At 40.5% G+C, this 25,937-nt stretch overlaps 2 protein-coding genes and 1 long non-coding RNA gene across 17 annotated transcripts in view; 2 read left to right on the top strand and 1 right to left on the bottom strand.

Moving 5' to 3' along the window:
- The window catches only part of Klp31E (kinesin-like protein 31E), a 64,851-nt gene extending 55,630 nt beyond the window's left edge, over window positions 1–9,221 (top strand). For 8 of the 11 annotated variants that reach the window (XM_022801389.2, XM_086986259.1, XM_086986261.1 and 5 more), the window contains 8 exons: window positions 2,627–2,690; window positions 2,922–3,208; window positions 4,410–4,748; window positions 5,860–6,176; window positions 6,419–6,784; window positions 7,117–7,603; window positions 7,988–8,147; window positions 8,753–9,221. In XM_022801389.2, coding sequence (XP_022657124.1) covers window positions 2,627–2,690; window positions 2,922–3,208; window positions 4,410–4,748; window positions 5,860–6,176; window positions 6,419–6,784; window positions 7,117–7,603; window positions 7,988–8,147; window positions 8,753–8,755 — 2,023 coding nt within the window. In that variant the 3' untranslated portion in view covers window positions 8,756–9,221. Of the gene's footprint in view, window positions 1–2,626; window positions 2,691–2,921; window positions 3,209–4,409; window positions 4,749–5,859; window positions 6,177–6,418; window positions 6,785–7,116; window positions 7,604–7,987; window positions 8,148–8,384; window positions 8,535–8,752 lie in introns of all 11 variants that reach the window. The other 3 variants (XR_015325866.1, XM_086986266.1, XM_086986262.1) reach the window with 3 other exon arrangements.
- A 147-nt stretch (window positions 9,222–9,368) lies between these two features.
- Window positions 9,369–12,125, top strand: LOC147755878 (uncharacterized). Its single transcript, XR_015325868.1, has 2 exons — window positions 9,369–9,940; window positions 10,982–12,125. It is a non-coding gene; the product is annotated as an uncharacterized LOC147755878 (long non-coding RNA).
- A 1,711-nt stretch (window positions 12,126–13,836) lies between these two features.
- On the bottom strand, window positions 13,837–25,175 carry LOC111248898 (serine/threonine-protein kinase STK11-like). Of its 5 annotated transcripts, none has more exons than XR_002672714.2 (8): window positions 24,063–25,170; window positions 20,167–20,503; window positions 19,744–19,890; window positions 19,223–19,442; window positions 18,675–18,918; window positions 18,324–18,492; window positions 17,381–17,964; window positions 13,837–14,920 (listed from the first exon to the last, which is right to left on the bottom strand). XR_002672714.2 is itself a non-coding variant. In XM_022801991.2 (8 exons), the coding sequence occupies exons 3-8, from the start codon at window positions 20,430–20,432 to the stop codon at window positions 17,538–17,540; spliced, it is 1,473 nt and encodes a 490-aa protein (XP_022657726.1). In that variant the 5' UTR covers window positions 20,433–20,503; window positions 20,707–20,883; window positions 24,063–25,171; the 3' UTR covers window positions 14,733–17,537. The 5 variants fall into 5 exon arrangements, 4 of the variants coding, with proteins under 4 accessions (XP_022657726.1, XP_022657722.1, XP_086842410.1 ...); XM_022801991.2 differs by adding an exon at window positions 20,707–20,883 and having other exon boundaries at window positions 14,733–17,964; window positions 24,063–25,171; XM_022801987.2 differs by having other exon boundaries at window positions 14,733–17,964.
- Between the last annotated feature and the right edge of the window lie 762 nt (window positions 25,176–25,937).

The raw sequence follows: 25,937 nt of genomic DNA, 5'->3' as shown, positions 1-25,937 counted from the left end.
CAATCACATCTTCACCTACCGCTTGATAACCGTCTATCCATTTGACACATACTAAAATCCTCCTACGCCTTCGCTTATTTTCAATCTCTTCCTGTTCTTCCACCTCCTGTCCTTAAACCTCGAATCCCTCATATCTAACTCCGTGTAACGCCGTGGCCTTGTGGAACTTTCTTTCTTCTACCTTTTCATCACTTTTGTCGATACATCTGTTCATTTTTTCCTGGCCGCTTGTCTACGCCGTTTGCTTTTTTCCTAACTTTTCTTCTGAATGGAACACTTGACGTGATTATCCTTGTTGCTTTAAACAACCACTGCTCTTTTAACTCGTACAAATTACATTCCACTTCCTGTGCATATATGCACTCATAATAATGTTTTGTTTGGTTTTGCATTCGGCATCTATGGATAAACGTTACCAAACTTTCCAATTGTTATTGTACTACATCTAGACTTGGCCTGATAGTGACTCTTTTCACCCTAGTCATCGCTGTCCTTATGTCCATTATCAAAATTCTTTATTATATCATCACATTTATTCTCCTCGTAGCAAAATTTCCTAGCCAAACGCACTATCATTATCATTACCATTATCGTAAAGACGACAATGGCGGATTTCCTCCATGAGCTTTTCAGCGCCCATTTTGCGTCCATAAATAGCACTGAACAGGTTCAGATTGTCCCGATTTCATAGCCTTCACTGAGCCTATACCTCCTCCGACCATACACTTCACCGCTCAGATGATGTACTCGACGGTGGGCCGGACGTATTCCGATGAGAAATCTTGGAAGTCCCGGACTGAGGCATCAGTAAAGCACTGACTAGATTCTCGGACAATCTGCGCAGTCTGACGAAAAGTGCTGCTACGAAGAAGCTGCTCCAACACATGTGTACACCTTGAACCGAGTATCAAGGTCCATCGATTTGCCGCCTGCTTTTCTTGATGCAGTCTTTTTGACACGATAGACATCGATTTGTAGCGCGTCGTGTGCAACGTACGTTATTACCCATTAATGTACGTGACCCGGAGACCCTAAAATGCGATTCGAAGCCGAAACTGGTCAGTCGGTGGACCGGGTTGACGGCCTTTGCGAACAAATAGGAATTCAGGAAGTCACAGACAAGATCTCCGATAAGAGAATGTGACGTTCCTGAAAAAGATAAAGATGGTACGTTGATTTAAACCTAAGCGTTGGCCACATTACAAGAAAAAGCCCAACACTTCGCAACCCGTCGTCCGCATAGACCTTGCACGGTAACGTTATCTTGTCGTCCACTTTCCTTCCCCCGCCAATTGAGGCACGCAAGCCAAAACTGGCTAATGGTTGGTGATTAAAACCTGTGAGCATTAAATGAATGAATTTGCCATACTAGTCTTTCACGTATTTTGTGTTATTTTGTATTTACTTACTGACCTCTGCTAGGACTAAAACAACTTGAATCAGTAAATTTTTTCTTCTCTAATTTTTCTGCATAAACTATTAAACATGTAACGGTTTCGCCCGCTCTTGGGATTATATCCCTCGATTATATTCCTAACGGAAGACATTTGTTCAACAGCGATACGCCTTTTATATAATAAATGCACCCAGTTAATACGTTACGTATTCACCATTACCACATCCCCTGAGTCTTTCAATATAACTGTATCCTAGGCTGTACTTGCGGATCTTCAGTCCCGTTTGATTAACCAACAGCCTAAAGCGAAGTAGCATTTTCCAAAGTACAGACAGCCGAATACGCTATATGCTTTGTAACTACAAACTTAGCAAATAACGCTATCATGCTACGCAGGTACTCATTAGGCTCATTTTATGTGTACGATACGTTTGAGTACTACGTTACTATTCCGTAAATATGTAGGCTTAATTATCCAGGATTCATCAAACCACTAGCTCAGACCGCGCGTAACTCACAGCCTCAAGTTGAGATACGTTGCTCGCTGCGTTACTTCTGTGATTCGGTTGAAGGGAACGTATAGGTGGAAGACGCTTGCGAAAGCCGATATTCTTTTTGTTGTAATATGTCTGCTTCTCCGAAAAGGTTCGCCGTTTACATTGTCATGTACTAGAGTCGGATAGCCCGTTCTTACCAAGTGGGTGGTTTGCCATGTAGCTAGATGCAGCATTTGCTGGATTCATGATTATACTCATATTCGTGTTCCGCTGTTTTTAACGTCGTCGCAGCTATGAATGCGTGTCATGTTTTCCTGCCTTTTTTTTTTTTTCGCAAAGAAGGGATCTTGGCAGGCAGAAAAGGTTCTCAGGCAAACCTTTTGTTGTCTTAGGCTGGCCGCCATTCTGTAATTCACCTGTTATTTGGTGAGCTACCATAGTCGAAATTCTGCGATGCGCAACAAACAGCCGGGACATGTCAGTTTTTTTTTTCGTTGTATGCGATTTTTCTGGCTTTTGTTCATCATGTTGGTTTCACATAAAATTCGTTCATTGATTGTTACCGTTAAAGAGTTGGTAACGCTTTTAAGTTGAATAAATTAAGTTAGCGAGATGTTGTTGTCATTCACTTATTGTTTATCATCAAAAGTTATGAGTTTCGTTTTGATATACTTGTGATTATTCTGTTACTGTGGCATTGGCGGCGATTTCTGGACGCGCTAAATATCAACAGGATCCGTTCGGACATCTCTAGCGCCACCTACATTGTACCTGGAGAACGCGGTAAAACGTTCAAGGTAAATAAGTAAAAAGAAAACTCTTAAAACGGTAAACAAAGAAATTTCTTTGTTCTACTAACTTTGAAAATCCAACGTGCCAGCGATGCCGTTTGTCGCTATCTATCTTCCTATAATATAAGAATAAAAAACTAATTCAAATCAAAAGCCCACCCCCTTGTTTGTCTCCAGTATGATGAAATAATTATAAATAGCAACGATATTGAGCAATGTGATCTTTCGTGTTTACAGGCCCGTCGGCGAACCCCGACTTGTGCAGATCTTCTTTTTAACGACGGTAGCGAAGCAGGAAACGCTTCGATTCCCCGTTCAGATAGCATTCCGCTTATGGATGAAACTGAACCTCCCTCATTCTTCGGAACAAATCCTAATAATCATATAGTCACGACCCCGATAGTCAGCCATACACCACCCCATTCGCATATTCCTCGTTTTAACTCTACCGTCGCACCTCATGGACTGCCTAATACAGGCGGAGCTCACAAGGACATAATGAGTCGGAGCTTCACATCCTACCGGTAAGTGGCAAAGAAGCTGTGCTAAATTTAACGCACGGGTTTCTATGAGGACGTGGCACTACGAGAGTATGAGCCCCAAATAGGTCACGCATGAGCTGAAATGTCGGAAAGAATTATTCATTCATGAATAATAATACTTATGAATAAGTATTCAGGTAGCTCGATTTGTGTATCCCTTTTACCAAATGTTCGAAGAACAGACGAGAGGATCTACCAGTGTTGTTAGCGAAAAGAGAAGCGTCCCTCTTCGTTTATAACCTGTCGCCGTTATCGAGGTAGAAGTCTTCGCAATGGCATCGTGGAATGAGCGCACGGCTGGCTACGATTCGCAGTATAATAGTCGCTTTCACTTAGTTATTTGTATGTGCGGGTCTGCATAGGCATTGCGTTTATCTTCTCATGATCTTGCGTAGAAGTTACTCTGCTCTTCTCTAGTAGTACGCGCCAGCTTCCTAGAAATTGCGATTATCCCAACAGCTGGATATTCCCATTGAATACTAGAAATATGAGTTTCAAATGTTTATAAACATGGTGTTGAAACAAGACAAATGGAACATCTCGAACTGTAGGGAAAACGGTGCGAGATTCGGTTACTTTCATATAATTTTTCTGTAAGTCGGTAAATCCTTATCGAAAGCTTGTCGTATACTTAGTGAACATAATGGAGCCTGCCCAAAATAAAAAATCCTAAGCGAAACAGCAACTCAACCAACGTACTCGGTAATGATAATGTTTACCTAAAAATGATAGAAATCGCAAAAATGGTCTTTCGCTTTTAACCTTGCGAACCCTGATTCACGGGGCAAGGTGTTACGGTTTAGAGAATGTTGTACGCTTGTCTACATTTTACATTCCTGAAATATAAAACGAATTATGTTTCATTAATAAACACGTTTATTACGTCTAGATAGAAATCGCTTATGCCTGCTTTTTCTCCATACAAGTTCTACTCCATAACTGTTTGTGTAATGGTTTATGATCATTCAATCAATCTGAATTGAAGTCAGTGTGCGCCCATTTTTCACTTATACAAACGACTACTATGGCTTTGTAGAGCGCAACTGTGAACCAGCGGTTATTTCTCGTTGAGATATTATTTGAAGTACTATAAAGTAGTCAAATAAGCTAGTTGTACTTACGATGCATCCAAACGAAGTCTCACCTATAAAAACCTTCTCTTGCACAAAATAACATTGAACAGAGACGTGCTAATCACTCGAAATCACCCCACTGGCGGTCTTGGAGCTTCAAGTGGGCCTTCACGACTTGAACGCCATCATCCTCTACTCGATCCGACGCCATCGGGGCTGCCTCGTAAGAGAGACCCGTTACCGGCGTACGCAACGCCGTTGACTCAGAGGAGGCGCTTCAGTCACTCGCTGGCGGCTTCCCCCGGAAACCTGACTGTCAACAGCAACGGCTCCGGACACCATCCGAGCGGTTTGCTAAGCAGCTTAGGAAACGCTCGAGTGCATCCAACATTCGGGTCCAATGATCTCAATTATGGAAATCGCCTGCACCAGCATCCACTACAACCGCAGTGGGTATCACAAAATGACTGCTATGAATAGCAACAATTCCAGTACTCCTTTCCCCAAAAAGGTTATGAGAAGCCAGCCATATGAGTAGGACACGGCACGAACCTAGTTGCACGTCAAGAAAGCACATTTCCCTTCGCATGGATAGGCCATTTCCCTCAGAACCCTATAATCGATCAGGTCAAGCAGAAACTGGTCGTACTTTATTCTCGGCAACAACACTGCGATGACCAGTCGCCATCCGCATTGAATGAACATCACACTTTCTACATGATCCACTTACCTGTTGTGTAATTGATGTTACTGAGGAATACGGTATACACGAGAAAAAAGCGAACAAGACCAACTTTACCCGAGTTCTAGCCAGAAATGAATAAGGGCGCATGCTGTGGATCTTCAGTGGCAAACGATTACTAAGTAAAACAGGAGAAGTGCAAGACGCACGAAAATCTTCCTCATCCAAAACCAGCCACCTGGTCCGACTGCACATTGCAGCTATATTAAGCCCTTGGTTACAAATTAAGCCTAACCGAACCTACAGTAACTGTTAACTCTATACGCATGAGTAAAGGTGTTTGCTTCAACGTGTAATAACCAAACCATTGCCACGCTGTGCAAAGTGACTGCATTAGTGAGTAACTGATCCTGCCATCGGTTAGCTGCACCGTCTTGAATCCCAATAATGTTTGAAAAACTGCCTGCTTCAATAAACCCAAATACTCGTTGGTTGATTGCAATGCTATTATACTTGGCATACGCGGTGTTTGACAGCGAAAGACTCGGTCCTAGAAAGTGAAATCCCTTCTAATCCTAGCACTGTCGGCAGCAGCGTTTTGTGATGCCACTGCTACCTATGTTCCATATGGTGTTCATCTTGCATGCTTATCTTGCTACCCTCTCCTTTTATCGACTGAATAGCCATCTAGCAACATAGTATTACTGCATGACAACTGATGCGTTAGCCCCTTAACTCTTTAAACCCGAGAAGACAAATGAACGAAACACGTGAGATAGTAAAGAGTACCATTTCTCCACGTTAAAATGATTATAGATATTGTGATGATTCGTAATCGCTAACCTGTACATTGTGTCTTGGCTGATCGTATCCTCTAGTGTGACCGACTCCACGGGTGTTAACAGCTCAGTCGGAACAGCTGGAGGTTCCGCTGGGGACCAAACCCCGCCGGCTTCACCTTCGGTCACCCGGAAGATGTTCCGCTCGACGGACGCTAATGTCTTCACGAGACTCGCTGGAGGACAAACCTCAACGCCTCCGATGAAGGAGCGTGGCGTTATCTCAATGTTTACGGGCCGAGCTTCTAGTAAAAGCTCGTCCTCACCGTTGATCTGCACCCATACGGCTGAAGGTCACAACAAAGCCGTCTTGTCACTCGCTGTCACAAGCGATGTCCTGTTTAGCGCCAGCAAAGGTTTGTATTTCTTGTCATTTTCTTTTCATTTCATTTCATGAAAATAAATGATGTTTCACAGAAGAATATTTGATACTAAGCAGACTCCAATTGCCATTGGATTTGGTATAGCATTGGTTTATCATTGCCTATACTTGGCTTATTTAAACTGCAAATACTTATCCTGTTTGCTCATTTCATAGAATCATGAAAAGCACAAGTCATACAGCAAAATCTAAGCAAATTCTAAAAACTCTTTTTAGATCGTACCGTTAAGGTATGGGACCTACGCACAGGTCAAGAGCTGCAAACGGTGCGAGGTCATCCTGATAACGTGACCGTCGTCCGCTATTCGGAGTATTCCCGACTAGCGTTTTCTGCATCTACAGCGTATGTCCGCGTCTGGGATCTTCGGGAAAGTCCTGCTAAATGCGTGAAAACGCTGTGCTCGTCTGGGAGTACAATGACTTCGTTGCCTTCGTCGGAACGGGACAGTCGAGTTCCAACCGGGGAACAGCGAATCAACGCAGTCGAGCTCAACCACTTTGGGAGTGTCCTTTTTGCAGCGTCAGGTTCCACCGTCAAAACGTGGGACCTTCGTCGGTTTGCTACTATCGGAAAACTTGTTGGTAAGTTTACTGCGATTGAACATGATTCTATCGGAGTTTAGTTAAACTCCGATAAAATCACAGCAGTAACTGGCGTGTAGGTTCTATAAGGCCACGCCGACATTTATATAGATTCTAAATTATAAGTCTAGTGTCCATTCATCCATATGAACACGTTGACTTTGTATGTAGCATATATGATTTAAATTTGCATTTCACCGCGGATACGGAATTTTGATGAACGGTATTTTTATGGTAACCAGCCTGCCTCTTCGGCATATGCGTCCTTTTTACTTGTCAACCATAACTTCAAAAAACCCCTCTTGTATTTATGGCAATGCTTCTCCATATAGGCGGCCATACTGCTCCGGTGATGTGTCTTGCCGTGGACGACGTCGCCTTGGACACCAACTACGTGGCCACAGGATCGAAAGATCACTATGTGAAGGTTTTCGAGACAGCGGAACGACCCAACGGAGTCGTTCAGCCAAAAATGAATTTAGAGCCTCCTCACTACGATGGAATATCGTCACTAGCTATGTGCAACGATTTCCTTTACTCGGGTTCGCGCGATATGTGCCTTAAAAAGTGGGACCTCACCAACTGCTGTTTACTGCAAAGTATCAATCAGGCTCACAAGGATTGGATTACAGCGATGGCAACATTGCCTCCTTCCAGCAACTCAGGAGGTCAGTATCCGCAGCTTCTGACAAGTTGCCGAGGCGGGCTCCTCAAGATGTGGAACACAGAGACAATGCAAAACATCGGTGAACTCAAAGCGCATACGACGCCTATTAATGCCATCGCTTCGAACGGAGAATGCGTATTCACGGCGTCAAAGTAAGTATTGAGGTGATGTATAGGCCAAAGCGATTGGGCTTTCGGTGACGAGAATTTCCCAGGGAACTTGCTAAGATTCTCAATATACAGCCCAACAAAGCGTAATATTTCTAGGAAAACTTATTTCATAAAAATGAATAACTTCAAAATTTTTCACTTCATAGAGATATCAGCAAATCAACACATATCGCAGCACAACAATTCACTGTTGTGCTGCGGTAAGTCGTAAAGAATTATCCAAACTAGCATGAGAAGCTTAGGGAAGCATTGGACCCTTATGTTCAACCTGTCGGTAGATTAGGGAGTGATAGATGAGAGGAGCATGTAACAAAAACGCCGTTTTCTCAACGTAAAATTGACCGGTAAACAATTCATGCCGCTTAGTGGATGTGACATCAAAATTTGGCAGCGATCTCGTGGTAGTTCTGGTCTAGTGGATGCGGAAGCAGGAAGTCTAGTCACAAGTGGTCTAGCCGATTGGACAGCATCATCGAACTCACTAAGCGGGGCCCAATCCATGACAGCCTCTTTTTCAGCCCTTAAGGTACACACGACTTGGTCTGACGACTATGAGATCAGATACTACTCCAAAGCCCGCCTGGAACGAGAGTTGATTCCCCATAGTTTTTTTTTTTGTTTTTTTTATTCCCGCACGATGTTTCGCTCCAATAGGAAAATTCGGGAAGCAAGACAACTGGTACCAATTGAAAATTGCGTCCTGTGTAATATCATACCACTTTGTTGTTGTTTCTGTGCTTGTTATTTGTTGATGATAACCTAGAAGAAAATTCATCCGCTTTCAAGAACTCTGAACTGCTACATAGACGCGGTTTTTTGTGATTGTCAGAAGCTAAGATGTCGTTGGCAAGGCCAATGATATGGGCAGAAACAACTGCTGTGTGTGGTCGACGTTTGAATCACCTTTTGAAATGTTAAGTTCTTAAAATTCGCATGAGTGAAATGTAACTAGCACTTGATTTTTATCCCACTTTTGCATTAGCATGTGTTTTCTTCATGGCAAATTTTTTAAAAAACAAGGCTTGTTGAAGATTATATTTCCGGTACGAACATTACCTATACTAACACGTAAGATAGTAGAAACAAATCATGAAGTTACTGTTAACGATATGTTTTCGTCCACATTCACAGTGATACGACTGTCCGGATCTGGCAGACCAAGCTGAATCAAGACCTCTCTTCGCCTGATTGTAACGGGGGATCCCACCAAGATCGATACCTATAAGGCAGCTACCTTCGCCGTAGACTTCCAAAGTAGTCCTCGAAAAGTTTGCAAAATAGCAACTGTCCATGGGCTCTCCTTTCTAGACCGTAACGAACCAGTCAACGTTGTCTGACGTCGAGTGTCCACCAAAATCGAAACTGCCGACCTGAGACGTAATTTTTTTAGCTCCTTCTCATACTTGCGTACCGGCACAAGTGACGGTATATATATTTAAGTAAATATGTATAAGACTTAACTAAAAGAAACGTTACCTAACCAAAATATTTACATAAAAGGACTTGACGATTCCGTCACTCGGAACAAACAATTTGACTGCCTGCTCACAAGACTAAATATGAATAAAAGTGATAATGTCATTTTGTTGACAATACTGAACTTATGTCTTCATCAAGCCAGAGTCGTAGTTCCGATCTGTCTCTCGACAGACACGACTTGAAAGTCTTTGAAGATCTACTTTGTTACGAAATTTTTGTTTGTGCACGATAACCAACAGTTATTCATTCGTAATAAAAAAATTCGTCACTTAATGCACGAAAGATAGAAAAAATACTTAACGAACGTTCGTGACCGCTAGACATGCGCTACAATAATCTCTCTAGCAACATAATAACACCAGTAGCTATTCCAATATGGTGTCGTATACTGGATAGCTACAAATAATTAACGGCTGGATTGTTTTATTCCCATCGCAAAGCTTCATGTATGTATGTGTGTCTGTGGCTGTGCATGCGTGTTAGTGGCTTTTTGTGTGTACGTGTGCGTGACAGTGATCAACCAGCGTACGCTAAAACTAGGACAGAAAATGTGAATGAAAGCTAGGAAACAGTAGGTACCCTGAACGGCTTCACATCCACCGAACGGTAAGTCTGTTCACTGTAATGACGTTTGGTGAGCCGGCTGGCAGAGATCACAATCCACATGTTCGATTAAATCAACACGAATGGTCAAATGCAAACAGGAGGCTCAATGGCTTAGGGTGATAAAAAAAAAAGTTATGCCAAAGGATACGTGATTTAGAGATGGTCGAAATTACTGTTATCGCACGCGGAATGCAGGAGTCTAGTACGGTGTTTGCTGTGTGCTTTCCACCACAAGTAAGGTGGGATTGAAAGATCAGTTCCTTTAATACCCCCGTTAAAAAGGTCTACAGTTCGAGTGTTAACGGATACAGAAATCAGCAGAGATGAAAACGAAAAATGAGATCTGCAGTTTGCGCGCACCTTGAAAGACGCCAATGCGACAATATACAATCGAGGCAAAATCAGAATATGATTCCATGGACCGTTTTCCGCACAGTTAACTACTTACGTCAATGACTCACATTAAATAGCGCGCATATTCGATAGGGATCAGATAAATCTATTTTGTCTTCGGTTAGTAGACATCAGACGGAGGTAGAAACACTTGTTTTTCACATGTAATGCATGTCAGATGCACCATATGTGACAAACAAGTATAAAAGTAGATGTTACTACAATCAATAAACACTACAAAAACAAAAACATTTTATTAGTAGAAAGTGTGAAAAGTTGCGAAACGTTGCCGCACAGGCACAATAGATTTGTTTTGGTTTAACACTGTCAAGGATATCGAATGGTAGAGAATATACCGCGGTGAAGTATGACGATGCATATGGTTTCCGCGCGCCTCCTTCTATGGAGTCGATTTAGCAACGAAAGTACACTTCTAAACGAGAGATCGGTCCGTTTCGTGGTTCTCGTTCAAACCTGATTTCATCGCTCTTTCGCGCCACAATACGAAATCAGTTGATATGATCGTTGTTCCAGTATGGGATATAATAACGAAGACATCCAACGAAGAGTGAAATTTTGTCTTGTTTACTTTTAAGGAACAGGCTTAAATAATGAATATGAGAAGCTATTTAGGGTGCGAAGTAATGACATGAAATAATCGTTACCACTGCTTCCGAAAATGCCATTCCATTTGCAGCGAAACTATACAATTGATTGCTTTATAGTAGTCTATATATTGGCAGTAATTGCTGCAGCAGAATTGATACGAGCAAGAGTTCTATGCTCTGTTTTTATTGGAGTTAGCTAGTTGATACGATCGTAATCATTTGCAACTAATTTGTAATGAATTATTATGAGTTTGTGCGGTTTTTTCTGGTTCAGGATCTCGCGGCAGGAACCTCGTTTATTTCCGGTGGCTGTGACCAAACTACCCAAGGTTTAGCATCTTCACAGATTTACACAGGATCCAGGGGACCTGTTCTATATTGATGAAGTATAGCCGTACAATTTTGTACGCATACATTCTTCTCTGTATACGAATGTCTGTACTTGTGTATGTTTGCGTGGAGATGACCCAGATTTGCCGTCCAGCATAATTATGCTCTAACGACAACCACGTTGATAAGGGCTTAAATAAGTATAAGCAAGGACAACCACAACGAGAAATGACAGTTCGTATAATAATCAAGAATTATAGGAACATAATCTCAGTACATATTGTAACATACTTAGCAAGAGTAATATCTGCTTGCATAGCCATCTTCCGATAAGTTTTTGTTAGCAAAAGTTGTACCAAAAAAGAAACATGAGAGGTGACACGTCTTCTCGCCGTCTCCGACTGTAGGAATCGACATTTACTAATTAGACGAGTTGTGAAGGGTGAGCCTAGCCAGCAGAACGACAAAGGGAAAATATTTTTTCCCTAGGTGTAGTTCTAGAGGAGTGAAAGACGCACTTTAAAGAAGTTTTGATATCAAATACATAACATTATTCGGCTGAGAATATACAAATACTGTGGATAATAAATTTGGGCAACTGAAAACTTCGACTGACATTCGAGTTCTGTTACCCTCTGGCATGGGCATAGGTCGGCAACAAACGGATATTGTATCAACGTTACTAACGTGAAATAATATATAAATCTTTCTCATATATATATATATATATATATATATATATATATGGGAAGACCTAAAAAAATGGTAATAATTTGTGTAAGGCATAAAGCGTAGCAAAGATGTAAGAAAAATATAACTAGAGGTTTGGAAGTGAGAGTGAACAAACGCGTTAGAACTTATTGTTGCATCTGAACATGAATAAATTCATTGAAAAATGAACTTACAGAGCATAGAATATACATACATATATATATATATATATATATACGAAAGGACCGACTGACAATTAAGACGACTAACGGCGATTATAACACAATAGTTAATACGCCATATTGTACATATACATAATATGAAACAATGACGTCTTCATATTCTCTGAATAAATATGTTTATACTTTTTCTAAAAAGTCGTTTTAGTATTTCTTATCCACTACCAAACATCTACGTTATCTACCAACATCAAATCAGCGTAAGTTGTTGGTTTTTTCTGCTTTCTTATATATCAATCATCAAAATTGATGATAATGTTACGAAGGAGTCTTTTTCCACTTGTAAAAGAATTCCTTCTTTTACGTAGTTCTTTTACGTAATTCAGTTACCGTGACTAAGGATAGTTGTTATAGAACCTGGTAAAAATAGTATTTTTTGTTTTGAAAACGCCAACCGCAATCTTAGGGAATCCTATTGATTTTCGTGATGGATGCAAGTTTTTTAATAAAAAAAAATGCTTTTTATTTTTGTCATAATCCCATTTCCGGAATAATCTCATTATTGAGTGCAATACATTACTGTTGCTAGAACACCATGTCAAGAAAGTATTATCTTTTTCTTGGTTCTTCAGCAGATGCGTGTCTTCCAACTGAGCCATATTCATAGTAATCTTCTTTTTTTGCAGCACTCGGCTGCTTGTTTACTGGTGGCTTTAGCGATTTCGAAGTGACAATAAGGTTCTTACTTGGGTTAGCCGAATAGAGTTTTTTGTAAATGAAGAGTTCCTTGAGCACCACGTTGAATTCCACAGATTAAATATTTGATATATATTCTAGTTCTCGTCCTACATAGTTACCGCTGGCGTCCAGAAGGACTATGCGAGTTCTGGTCACTGTCTAGTAGACGGGGCAGGCTACTTATAGATTCTTAGCATTCCCCTTCCTCCTTCTGGATAAGTAAGTAAAAAGGTAAATAAAAGTAAAAAAAAAGTAAAAAAAACGCCTAGCACTTGAGTTAAGGTGGCACGGGAGTCTATTCTATTTTTGCCGGTGGACCGTATTCAGAAACGTATCGTTCCGAACGTCTCTTATAGAGATAAACTTTTCTGGACAGGAGGGTCAGTGTTGTGCCAACGGTCCACGGACCTGTTAGCGCTCATTTATCACATTTCGATGCTGGTTATTATAAATCGAGTGTTTATAGGTACAACGCTGAGGCACTAGGTAGCAGAATAGCTCTTCGTCGGCGGTATCGTCGTTTTCACAACTATACTAAATATATGAAGAGAAATATATTTCGCCGGCGTAAAATGTATTTTAAAAAATGTGTATACGTGATCCTCACGAGAGCTGTTTGTAATAGTACGTGTGGTAATATAGAGTTACCAAAACAAGGAGCAAGAGGATTATATCATTGGGCCTCAACAAGTATACACCTTTTCTTTCAAGATAAATAGAATTAAGATGACATTAGTTCCCACCCGCAATTATTTGATGTTAAAGCAAATTGGAAAATACTATTCCTTTTTTCTATAAATTGGACAGGATCGTGATAGAGGATATAATGCAGATGAAACATTGATACATATGAATTTAAAGCCAAAGGATCCGTTTAAATATTTTTATACATCTGTGCCCTGTAAAGACTTGATCACGACAAGAAGGTGTAGGATTGAAAAGGAATGACCGAAGACCGAGAGGATGTGAATTATAGTCGTTTATAGTTATGGTTTATTTTGGTGTAACAGTAATCATGATGTTGGAAAGTTTACTATGGTTGGAGCCCCAACTCAGCATATGCCGTTAACAGCATAAGAAGCTATTAAAAAGGAACTAGGAGCTATAAAGATAAAATTAAAATATAATAACAAGGATAACATTTACTTTAATGAAATAAAAAGTCAAGGTATACTCCACATCAATATCAAACGCTTTTATTTCTTCTAAATTTTCAAGATCATCACATTGATATCTACCATCATATAGTAAATATAGATTAGTATCATAATAAAAATATATTCTTCGTTAAAGTGGTGTGGGGTCATAACCGGTAAATTTGTACCAATTTGATTATCTAGGTTTACGATCGTTCGGCTAAATAAAGCATTTCCGTGCATTGACATTGTTTTTACATGCGGCGCAAATGTATATGAATGAACTTTAAAAGGATCCTTTGGTTTTAAATTAATTATGAATTAATAATCATCAGCAGAAAAATCACTGGATGTTCTTCTATCTTATAATATAATATTGGAATTTGCCAATTTGCTTAAATATCTCGCAATTGAGGATGCTGTAAAATGTCCGGAACTAATGTCATCTTAATTCTCCTTACTTTCACAGCTCGAAAAAAAAGATAAATAATTTTGTAAACTAGGAATATCTGCCAAGGTCCAATGATATAAACCTTCTCCTCGTTCCTTTCTTTTCTCTATTTTCCCTAGATTGCTCTGTCATTCTATGTTGTCGCATGTACTATTAACGAGTTAACGTTACATATCTATGTTTCTTAGATTATTTTTTGTAAATTTTACGCCGGTGAAATATATTTCTTCTCCTATATTTAGTACGATTGACACCATGAAGAGCCGTCGGCATAAAGCCGTCCTTTCACCAAGTGCCTCTGCGTGGTACCTATGAATTATATCTTCATTGGAAGCTCTTTAAGAATAATAACTATGAATTATATCTTCATTGGAAGCTCTTTAAGAATAATAATGTTTCCTTGAAGTTTGATGATCTTTACTGCCGTTTCCATTTCAAGTGTGAATTTGAGAATACAGAACGAAAGAGTGACACGAAACGTTCTTAACAAGGGTTGAATTCAATATTTATTGTTATGCTATTTATAAAAAATTACTCTCAAGTAGTGCCGCGGTCTTTTCAGGCTCCTATGATTTGCGTCAATTCTAGATCCATTTATTTCTAATGACTTCAGATGCGAAAATGGCTGAGCGGTAGTGTGGCCGTCTCTCTCACCGCCTTACGTTTTCCTAAAAATAACAAACTTTTTCATTGTATGATGGATACAAGCAGAGCAAATGCTTTTAAGCAATAATGTTAATTAGATCAGAAAACGGGTATGGCAATTTGTTCTCAATAAAAGCAAAGCCACTGTTTCTTTTGTTAATGTGAACCTCAAAGGCACAATTTATTCTTACATCTATCAGCAGTGCTATTTTTTTTCTCTTAAACCTCTTTTTTTTTTATTGTTCTTCTTCTATATACACATCTCTTTGTACATTACGTCTCGTAGTATTTTGTTTCGTAGAGACACGGTCTCATTTTTGACATGCTTCCATACTTCTACACTTCCCCTTTCACGTATGAATGCTATTGTTTATCTCCTATGCATTTGTCCCTCTATGTCGGTTTATCTGTTTTCTGTTTCCGCTTCTCGATGTTTCCCTTCATTGCTGTATTTTTCTCTGTCTTCTAAAGTTATTATATATATTGTGATAACAGTATGGCAATTGCACCTTTTAACACAGCGCCAAGGGGTAGGAAATTATGCAAAACACAGGTTATCACGATAAATTTATTTCTCTTGGCTCCGGTCATTATCACTATTGCGTATCTCAAACGGGAATTGGACGAAGAGGGTTGGGGGTCATAAGAATTCAACAATATTACGGCGGCTCTTTTTTGTTGTCGTCGACAGCAACTTTTCTAAGGCAGCACACATACATACATACAATGATCATCAGCATAATCCCGAACGATTCCGGAACTCCCGAGAGTAAGCTAATGCACGGCAAAGCTTAACGAAAAAGTTCCTCGATATATATTGCGTGTTTTACTTCGTTAATAGTAAGGAGCATCTTGCATCTGAGATGAATTTGTTGTTGTTGCTTTGCTTGCCTTACTTTTAAATTAAAAATTATTTGTGTTTGTCTTGCAATGCCTTTACAATACACCGATGACGGCGTTATTTCTAATATTAGATTTGCAACCTCTCTTCGGGGCTCTTCCGGACTCCTTTGTGACGAAACAGATTGCGAGCTAAGTCACATCCTTGGTAGATCTCAGCATATACTCCACAGCTTCTCCAACAAAAAAACATAATATCAACAATACCACTCATACAGTATCCCTTACCCTCTTTAAGTATACTTAACATTTCTCGAGGGGTCGATTTTGTAGTTTTCTCTTCGAATGCAAAAACGTAATCCACTAATGGTAACTAATGATCTTATTAGTGTTTCTTCATTGATTTTGCATACGAAAACACACACATAACACACACACACCCACCCACACCCACACACTACACACACACACACACCACACACACACTACACACACTGCACACACACACACACACTACACTCACACAACACACACACTACACACACACACAAACTACACACACACACACACACACGCGCGCCCACACGCCACACACACACTCACGCGCACACACACACACACACGTGCACACACACACACGCGCACACACACACACGCGCACACACAAACACACAAAGGTGGGTTCTATGAACCGCCAATATTCGACAGTCAAAACACACGGACTGGCGACCTAAAATCTCTCGCAAACATATTATTGTATTCTCCGTGAATTGCAACAATCCCAATTGTTTTCGACGTACTGCCCACTACTATGTTACGACCCCTTCAAACAGTGGCTTAACAGCCAAATCAGCATAAGTTGTTCGTATTTTTTTCTATCCTTTCGTGCTGTTCGTAACGACGGCAAACGGCCTTCACCGTCCGTCCGGAATCATAACGGTATTGTGCTGTTCGTAAATCCGGTAGTAACAATAGTTTCATTGCTCATGCAGTTATCATAGCTAACTGTTAAAACAGCAAATCCTTAGGATTGTAAAATTCCGCTTCCTTAGACGAATTCTAATATTTGCACCACTTGTGTAATGAACTGATGACACAAGCTAATTATTAAAAATACTCGAAACTTGAATTATGTACTCTATAATTATTTTCTATACACGAAAACGTTTTGTTTCCTTATTTTGTTGCATTTGCTTTGCTGTTCACAGGAAGAAATTTCCAACTAATAAGAGATTTGAATAATCTGTGATAATCCCCAATAGTAATTAGCAATACTCATTTTTACCCACTTCGCTACTTTGCAAGCGCACTTAAATTCATTCTGCAGGAAATTCAACAGTTGGAACTCGTGAGTATCTGTATATAATTGGCTGCCATGGATGGGTTGTCGCCTAATAGGTGGGGGGCTTTGTCGCAAACTTTTTCCATTGAAATGCGAGTCAATGAACCCGAGCTTTCTGAGAACATATCAACAGCTCTGATACACATGGGCGTCCAACCATTCTCAAGCGTACAAATACTTTACATCCACTATCTTTCATTATTTAACAATACGCGTCTTTCTGTCGCCCCCCACTTACAACAATACCCAACTTCTCACTCGCGTGACAATCAGCTTATACATGGCCATTTTCGCGACTCACATGCCACAAACGATGAAACGTGACACGTTCGCTTTCTTGTGCCTAGTAAGTCACTTGTTCTGAGTAGATTAGGTTTTGCTTCGCTGTTCTGACATTGTCCGGCACTCAACTATTCACTATTTAGAACTCTTCTTGTGAAGTTCCCAGGTTACAGCGTTCACGACATCCGGCACATCTGTGATTTGTGTTTGCTAAGTAACGTGTAAGGGATAATCCGGCTTCTGGCTGCGGGCACGTCGTCTTCTAGCGAGTGGCTATCCATTTTGTCGGCTGTTGTATTATCGTTAAAGCTCTGCCGGTGTAGGAGCAATTCATTGGCGTGATCATGAACGATGCCTGGCAGAGAATGTGCGTGATGGACGCCTCCTACCATGAGCTCTGTTTCCCCGGCAAGATTTGACTGTGCCGCGGACGGTACAGTTGTCAAAGTGTTTTGCGATCCTTTGTCCACGTTTGTCGTGAAAGGTCGACGCTGCTGCATGTCCTCTAGGGCAGACATCACAGTCAGGGCTCGATAGGGATCATGTTCCGTTACTGGAATGGCAACCCATGGCTCATTATTTGCTGGCTTTCTTTGCACCCACCTATTAATGAAACGACATAATCGAAAATTGAACAAACAATGTGTTATATAGTTGGTACTGATCACCAAAAAATAATCTGAATTTATAATGATGTATGGTGCTTGTACAAGGAGCAACCTTTATCTTTGTGAAAAGTCAACAGTTGCGTAACTGCCAAGTTAAACTTTTTCCTTCTTTTGTTTAAATCAAAGTTTTAATGCTATTAGTCATACATTTACTATCAGTTACATGATTAAAAAAGAGTAACTAACAGCGTTGTACTGCCCTTAGAAAACTTAACATGATAATGTCTGTCTGTTGAAGATAAAAAAAATAGGTTAAAAGCATTAGACTAACAAATCGAACATACAAATACTTACGGATGTTTGAAAACCTGCATCAGGGAAAGCCGCTTATCGGCATCTTTATTTAACATCCCTTCGAGAAGTGATCTCAACTGGGTTTCGACGTTCTCTGGCCATACGACCTCACAACGGCCTATCGCGTCAAACAGCTTGTAAATGGTATCCCCTTCAAAGGGGTATTTTCCTTAAATTCGACAAAATACAAAAGTTAATTGTCTCTGAAGGTAACAACATAGGGAGTCGTGTATATGTCTTGTCTTAGCGTTATCAGTGCAAGGTTTAATATATACAGGTAGATGACGAATATTTTACTTACTGAACATATGAACTTCATAGGTTTCAGAGATCTTGTGGATCTTGATCTACCTGTGGTAATGTTGAAGAGCGTCACTCCGCTTGACCAAACATCAAGTTTATATCCGTGAAAGGTGTCAGCACCGTTTGCCACCTCTGGGCTTTGTACCGCCGGAGAACCTTGGCTCGTATGACAGGTGTCATCCATGCCTGCCCAGCGGTCAAGTTGTTCAGCCACTCCAAGATCAGCAATTTTTACAACCCCTTCCACGGTCAATAGAAGATTATCGGCTTTGATGTCTTTGTGAATTATGCCCTAAATATGTTTAATCGCACACAACAAAACGACAAAAAATTCACGGTTAATCTCAGACTTTACGCCGAACTGAGTACAGAATTAGTTGACTTTGATCAGTTGCAAAATTCGAACTAATCTGTGATAACTCGAGGAAAATACTTTAATTGACTAATATTTTTGTACAATTATACTAACTCGAAGACAATGCTTGACTTATGTGCTTTTTAAAACAATGAACAATTAACTACGAACTACTTAGATATTAATAAAGGCAATATAATTGAGGTATTGCGTTTCGATAACAAAGACTGAACTATATTACCTGCGAATGTAGGTATTCGAGTCCTCTGCATAACTGGTTAAAATAGCAGTGAGCCTGTGCGATTGGAAAACGATTTTCCGGTGCTTTTCGTAGAAGTTCTTGCATAACAATGACGCCGAACTCAAAAATCATATAGGTTTTTTGTTTTTCGTTATCTACGAGCACGTCCCAGAGTTTAATCACGTTCGGATGGTTCAGACCTCTCAGGATCTTCATTTCACTAGTCAAGTAATAAAACGCATACAACGTAAAGCCATTAGACCGCCGATAAATTGCCTTCGGAGTTGCCCTCGAATCTCTTACCCTTGCATGTTCTGTTTAAAACGCACACTACTTTCTCCGTATAAATACATATATATACACGTTTGTTTATGTATATGAACCAAAAACCATTCTGTGTCTGCTTAGTTTATAATACTGCGTGCAAAAGAACGGTAAAGCCTATGTGTACGTTTCTTTGTTGTGAGATAACCTAATTAAGGAAGAATAAAATTTCTCAATTTGGCACGGTTTATACTTACGTTTTAACACTTTGTTCTCCGTTGGGTATCCTACGTAACTTTTTTCGAGCGACAATTTTGACAGCGCGTCGCGTCAAGGTATCAAGGTCCAGCACCTCCTTTACTTTGCCATAACAGCCTTCCCCAAGTAGGCTTCCCATTAGGTACCTGAAATATAAGTTTACCCTACTCAGTAAAGAAAAAAGTAGAAAGTAAAGAAAAAATTCTGATTTTATATTGTACGCGGTTGATGTCGCCATTTTTAAAAATAGAAAAAGTTCCGTTGCGTAAAACTCACTCTTTTATTGTGGACTTGTTAATTTCAGAACACATAAAAAATAATCTTCGTTTTCTTCTTCGGAATCTTGAATTTATGTACTTCGTTTATGAGCAAGTGGCAAGTCTTCTATATTACCTGTACGAGGTAAGGCCTGATGCACTTACCGATTTCCAATAATCTTCGCTTTCAGCTTATCCTCGTAGAATACAACGTCCTTGGAGTTGACCCGGTGAAAGCCCAAGCCACCGCTTCCATGACCGCCCAACTCCTCGAGGTCGTCACCGTTCGGGCAACATCCACTCCCTCCAATGTATCCTCCATCACCATAGGTCGCCATTCTTCCGCCCACCCCTGGTTGCTCCGTGTCTTTAAGCGAACACGAAAACCGAAGAACGTACGCATTCTGGTCTTGACCAGAACTCAAGGACATGTTTTCCCGCTGGTATCAGCGAATTGCTGGCGGTGCTCCGCGCCTCCCGATACCTACCCACCGAACGGCATCTGCAAATAGGGTTACGTCGTCGTCCCGTTGAAATACCAGCTAAAGCACTAATGTTTCCGTAGTTCTAGCCAAGTACTGAGAGCTGCGCAGATAGGTCCCGTAGTGAAAGAAAAGACCCCCTCCCCCGTTACCACCTACCCACCCACCAAACCACGATAAAAGTTAGTAAATTTTCCTATTACGAACATAGACCGTGGCTTACTTAAGGGCTTCAATAACGTCAATAGTAGTTTTCTTGGTTTTTCTTGGCGGTAGCGTCTGCTAATGACGCCAGAAATCACTACTATTGCTCGGTGAATAACTAAGTTTAACGTTACGGGCCGTGCCGTTAATTTTGGTGTCAAGCAGAAACAATCCGATTCCCGCAATAATTTCGTTCCTGGAATACACACAGTTGATATAGGAGGAAGGGGACACATAGCTATAATTCTACTATACAACACAACGACATCATTTTGTTTTCTTTTTGTCTTCCCTTTGTATAAGAGTTTTACTTTCGTATCGCTAATATATGGCGCATATTTCCTGCTCTGTGTCTCTGCTATGCATAATGATAATATATCGGTCCGATAAAAACAGTAATAGTAATAAGCTAAATGCATACATATATGCCACACAATTCCGAAGAAAATTAAGCCTGGACTCTCCTCCCACTGAAACAAAGTTATACGCCTTGACCACTTTTATGTGACATCGAATTTCTAAAGCCAGCACAGTGCATGTATCAATAGGTAAATGGGGTAAGTCATATTCGGAATACTCTGCGTAGAGAAGTTCGTTTTAAATATATGCAGTCATGACTTGCCAGAAAGTATATATATATATATATATAATATATATATATTAAGGAACAGCCACTTCCGCAATCATTACCATTGAGTGTCCAAAAATTGGACAAAGGAAATAGCACGTAGCAAAAATGTCAATAAACGGTCTCTCCCACAATAGAAAGGATTCGACCCACCTGATCCAAGTGTACGGACAAGTGTTGGACACGAAATCATAGGGAAATACAGGATGTGGTGAGAATTAGAAATAACTACTTATTTCCTTGAACATATGCTTATGGCGATACGAAATATCATTTCGTTTCACATCTGTCCCATCCACTATATGGCCGGTAAATTAATTGTAAAACACTGCTTGCATTTCCTTCTATCTACCGCTGTGCAAAAAAGGTTCAAATCCAATCCAAGAACTAATAAAAATTTAATATTACGCTGATGCATAAATAATGTCTGCACCTTTGAATATTTTGCGTTTCGATATCTCCACCATTGTTTGTTTTGTTCAATGTCCGTAAAGTGAGAATATTCTGCTCTGTTCCGTTATGTGATTAAGGGAATAACAGGTGCTTTATCCTTTGTCAACAACCAAAACTTTAGTAGGTTTAGTAAGCAGAGAACAAGGTCTAAAACTGAGAGGACTGTTCGAAGGTAACTTGCTTATAAGGAAAACGCAGGCCCAATCGGCCATTGGAGATTGATGAGAACAGCCTGAAGGCACCTTTAACAAGCAATGGCAGGGAGACAGCTAATGAATTAGCCAAGACCTGCGAACACTTAGCTAACATCAGGTACCCCAAATCTTGGAATCTTGTTAAAATAGGGATGGGACTTTTCATTTAAAAAACTTCAAAAGGCCTCTCGACATTCCGCCCGGCACCATCCAATACATTAAACAGTGATACGTTTCTTTGCAGACTTGTTACAGATGACAGGACATCTACGAAGACCAGAAATACTCTATACAATCAAAAAAAAGTTTAGGCAATAAGAAAATCGAGAATGGTCGGCAAATTTCTAGTTGCTGGCATTAACGAGAGTATAACAGAAAAACAGATCTTGCTTTTCACGGCAGGCCTTACAGGACAATGTATTTTTCAAACTTCACGTTCGTCGATCATAACTTCTTCCAATCACTCACCAATAGATGCGGAGCAGTAAATTTGCCAATTTAAAATGTGGACAAACGAGTTCTTCGGCATCAGATCTGAAAAATTCTAGTGCGATAGAATAAATGTATCGGATGAGAAATATCAAAAGGTCGTAGAGAATGATGATGAATACTTCACTTAATATGTTGTTATACTTCTAATAAAATGCAACGTTTTAGGATTTGAAAATATGGACGAAAAAAATTTGACGCGCCCACCAGATAGATCACTTCTTCAACCTGAACACAATATCAGTGTCTCACAAGCAATCGAGTGATATTAAGTATAGGCTAATAATAATTCTTCACTGTATATGACAATCTTTGTCAAGCACAAGTTCGCTCGTTACAATGAGTTTGTACAACGATTTGATGGCTGGCTTGGATTAGTCAGCCAACTCTGTGGACGACACCTATACGCACAACCTGAGAGCCATGATGATAAACTGAATACACACGAGATTAACAGAAAACTGCCGAAGTAATAGGGTATGTAGTGCTCGTGTATCATAAGGAAGTCCAGCTAAACTAAAAACGACTTGTTCTATTAGATATGCCCTTTAGTTCTTTGTTACTGGAAAAGGTGTATGCCTTCAGCATAATGTCCATCGACTACAGCTGAAGCACCACACTGAACAATACGTTGATTACCGAATGTCGCGTTTACGTTAGCTCTTATTCCTCTTCTCCTTACTTCTTACACGGTTGTACGTAAACGGTTATTGTTCATCAGATTATGATTATACTTGACTACGAAGCGACGTAATAATCACAGTCATTAAAGGCCTTTACTGTTTCAAAGAAATCTGTCTGCATTCACAACTTGAGACAACTTGCACAAGGACAATTTTTTCAGTAATTTTTACAAATGACTTCGCTCGATACTGTGTCGTATGGCAGAAACGCGTATTGCGATTTCTTCGGACTCTTCCTTAGCTACCTGAACTAATACATATAGACTAAGCCCAGCATAAACCCTGGGTTTCTAGCCGTGCAATCTTTTTGCGTGTAAACAGGGACCACCTTCTGGGCGTTCTACGGCGGCATACGCAGAATTAAAGAAACGATATCGACGGCGTTACGTCTCCGGTTTCGAACTCCGATGTCTCCTTTATACATAGAACAAAGGCGAAACGTCTCACACTATACCGTTTTGATAGATAATTGTAGTCTGTTAACTGTGTTCGTTCAATTTGCGTTGCCTAGTTTCCCACTGTACCTTCTGGCATGCAATGCTCGGACAACACCAACAGGGTAGCTTGTTTGCCCTAGAACCATTCAGTTAAAGCTGCAATAGTCGCCGGGTGGGTGGGCATCAACTCATTGATGTCACCTTATTATCAACCAAACAGACACGCAAACCCAGCTTTTTTCTTGTCAAAAACAATTGTCGACTGGTCAAGTCAGGCTTGTTTGATACTGTGTGATGTGCACTATAGACAAATAATCTATCTCGTTCTCTAGTAGCATATCAATCGTGACCTTTTTCATTTGTTCTTTTTTACCTTTCACTGACACGAAAACAAACACGTTGTTCACTCAACTGCACAAAACAATTTTATACATAGTAATAATACGCGCGGACACACACACACACCGTGAGCATACAAATCAGTGACTTACCCCGCCGACCAAAGAAGTCATCAAAGCTTGCCAATACCTTTCTACGAGCGGGCTAGCTGTAGTAAACATCGACGACCCGGGCAGCAGAAGCAGCAAGCCCATAGGTCTTAAGCAGCTGATCCGCCCGTACGACGAATACCTGCCAATATTTAATAACAGCTCGTAGGCAACAGTTATGCAGCCGCAGCAGTTCGCCTGGCTGCAAATGATAAAACGTCTAGTTTTTCTGTCGGTCCGTCCTATCACCGCGACCCATTCCGTTGTTTGCTACCTCAGACACTCGCTACAGCAGCACCGCCAGCGTAATAGCAGAACTGGCTCATTATAAAACAACGGAAACACCGACAGCACAGACTTCACAGCAAAGATTCTCACCGCTACGCTTTCACTGAATGTGAAGCAGGTAGGCTGCTGCCACCGCCATTGCCGTCGGGCAGTGAAATGGGTCACAAAGACGTACAGACGAATTCGATCGACAACTGTCCGTGATTAAAATAACGTCGTCGAAACGGAACGAGGTGGGATCTGCCACTACCGCCAGTGGGGGAGAACAGCGTCTGCTACACGGCGCCACTGCGCTGCCCAGCACCGTGACCGTGACCACTGGCATCAGCACGAATTGACATTGCCACAGATAGAAAAAAGCAGAAATTGATGCTGAGGGGTGCGCGAGCAATATGCGGTGCTGGGGCGGATAAACCGGCAACTGAAAAATGTGTTACAGAGGTATTGTGGCGAGGAGGCAAAAATATGCAGCAGGACTGAGAGGCAAGCAAGTGGTCAGCATAAACAAAACAATGATAACAATACTGTAAAGATCTCTTGTCCAGGGGACTGGGAAAGGAGCCGGTCATCGATGCCTAAAATTAGTTTTGTTTGCAATTTCGTTTTCGGCAGGTTGTTACAGTTCTTAATGTATTGATGCCGGGTATGAAAACATTTGAGAATAGTGGGTTACAACCGTCTCTAGGGCGTTTAAAGTCAAATCAGGTTTTTTTGTTTGGTGTATATATAAATGCCGGTGATAAGGTCGGTAGTTGCCTCAAGAAAGTTACACAAAGTATATTTTGCGCAAATCTAAATATAAATGGATCCCGAGGAGGAAGCCGATGAACGTAAGTGTGAAGGCGGTTCGGCATTTTGGCAAGCAATGAATATTTATCGAAACAGATTTATGAGAAAATAGAAGATATGTGGAAAGTATAACTAAGGACTAAATATAGATAATATAAAAAATCTTTTTTCATTATAAGCCCACAAATCTATACCATCAGTTGCTGTGAACAGATTGAAGATATTCAAATCGATTTCGTTTGTTGTAGAATGAGCTTATTGGGGCGTTCCTTTGTTTTTGCACACAACAATATTGCATAGTAGAAGATCTTTTAATTTGTTGGAAACTGGACTGCAATTTTAGTAATCTCCAAATTGATAATTTAATGTTTATACAACCTATTGACTCACTGAACGGGCTAACAAACGGGGTACACCGTTCTCAGATATACCCCTAGTATATATAAAACATGCAGGATATCTTCTATATAAAACAGGTGAACTTACTGATTGCGCGACATATACGAACTTCAGTTTTTAGCCAAACAAACTCCTGTTATCTGTGTCCTTGTGTCAATGATCTTTTGCCTCTAAATTGTCTATGAAATAGCGCAGTCACATGATCAAGACCTTTACAGCTCTGGAAAAACTATAGATGCTAATGATCTACTAACAAACTATCTTAAAACGCATATGCTGCATTACTTGTGTGCTGTTAGCAACCGCCCGTACTATTCTACCGCCAATTCGTTTATCCACATATAACTTCAGAGAGGGCAACTCTAAAAAGTCGTCTGCTATCCTGCTCATACGTTGATGGGG

Source organism: Varroa destructor, unplaced genomic scaffold (assembly GCF_002443255.2).
Source record: "Varroa destructor unplaced genomic scaffold, Vdes_3.0 BEIS01000004.1, whole genome shotgun sequence".
In the NCBI taxonomy this organism is placed as follows: Eukaryota; Metazoa; Arthropoda; class Arachnida; order Mesostigmata; family Varroidae; genus Varroa; species Varroa destructor.
This window is presented reverse-complemented; position numbering and strand designations above follow the sequence as displayed.

Excerpts from the sequence above, each read along its gene's own strand:
- LOC111248898 (XM_022801991.2), bottom strand. The coding sequence starts at position 20,432 with ATGTCCTTGAGTTCTGGTCAAGACCAGAATGCGTACGTTCTTCGGTTT. Across the intron at positions 18,919-19,222 it reads TCGAATACCTACATTCGCAG|GGCATAATTCACAAAGACAT; the intron begins GTAATATAGTTC and ends AAACATATTTAG. Across the intron at positions 18,493-18,674 it reads GCTCTTCAACATTACCACAG|GAAAATACCCCTTTGAAGGG; the intron begins GTAGATCAAGAT and ends GTCGAATTTAAG.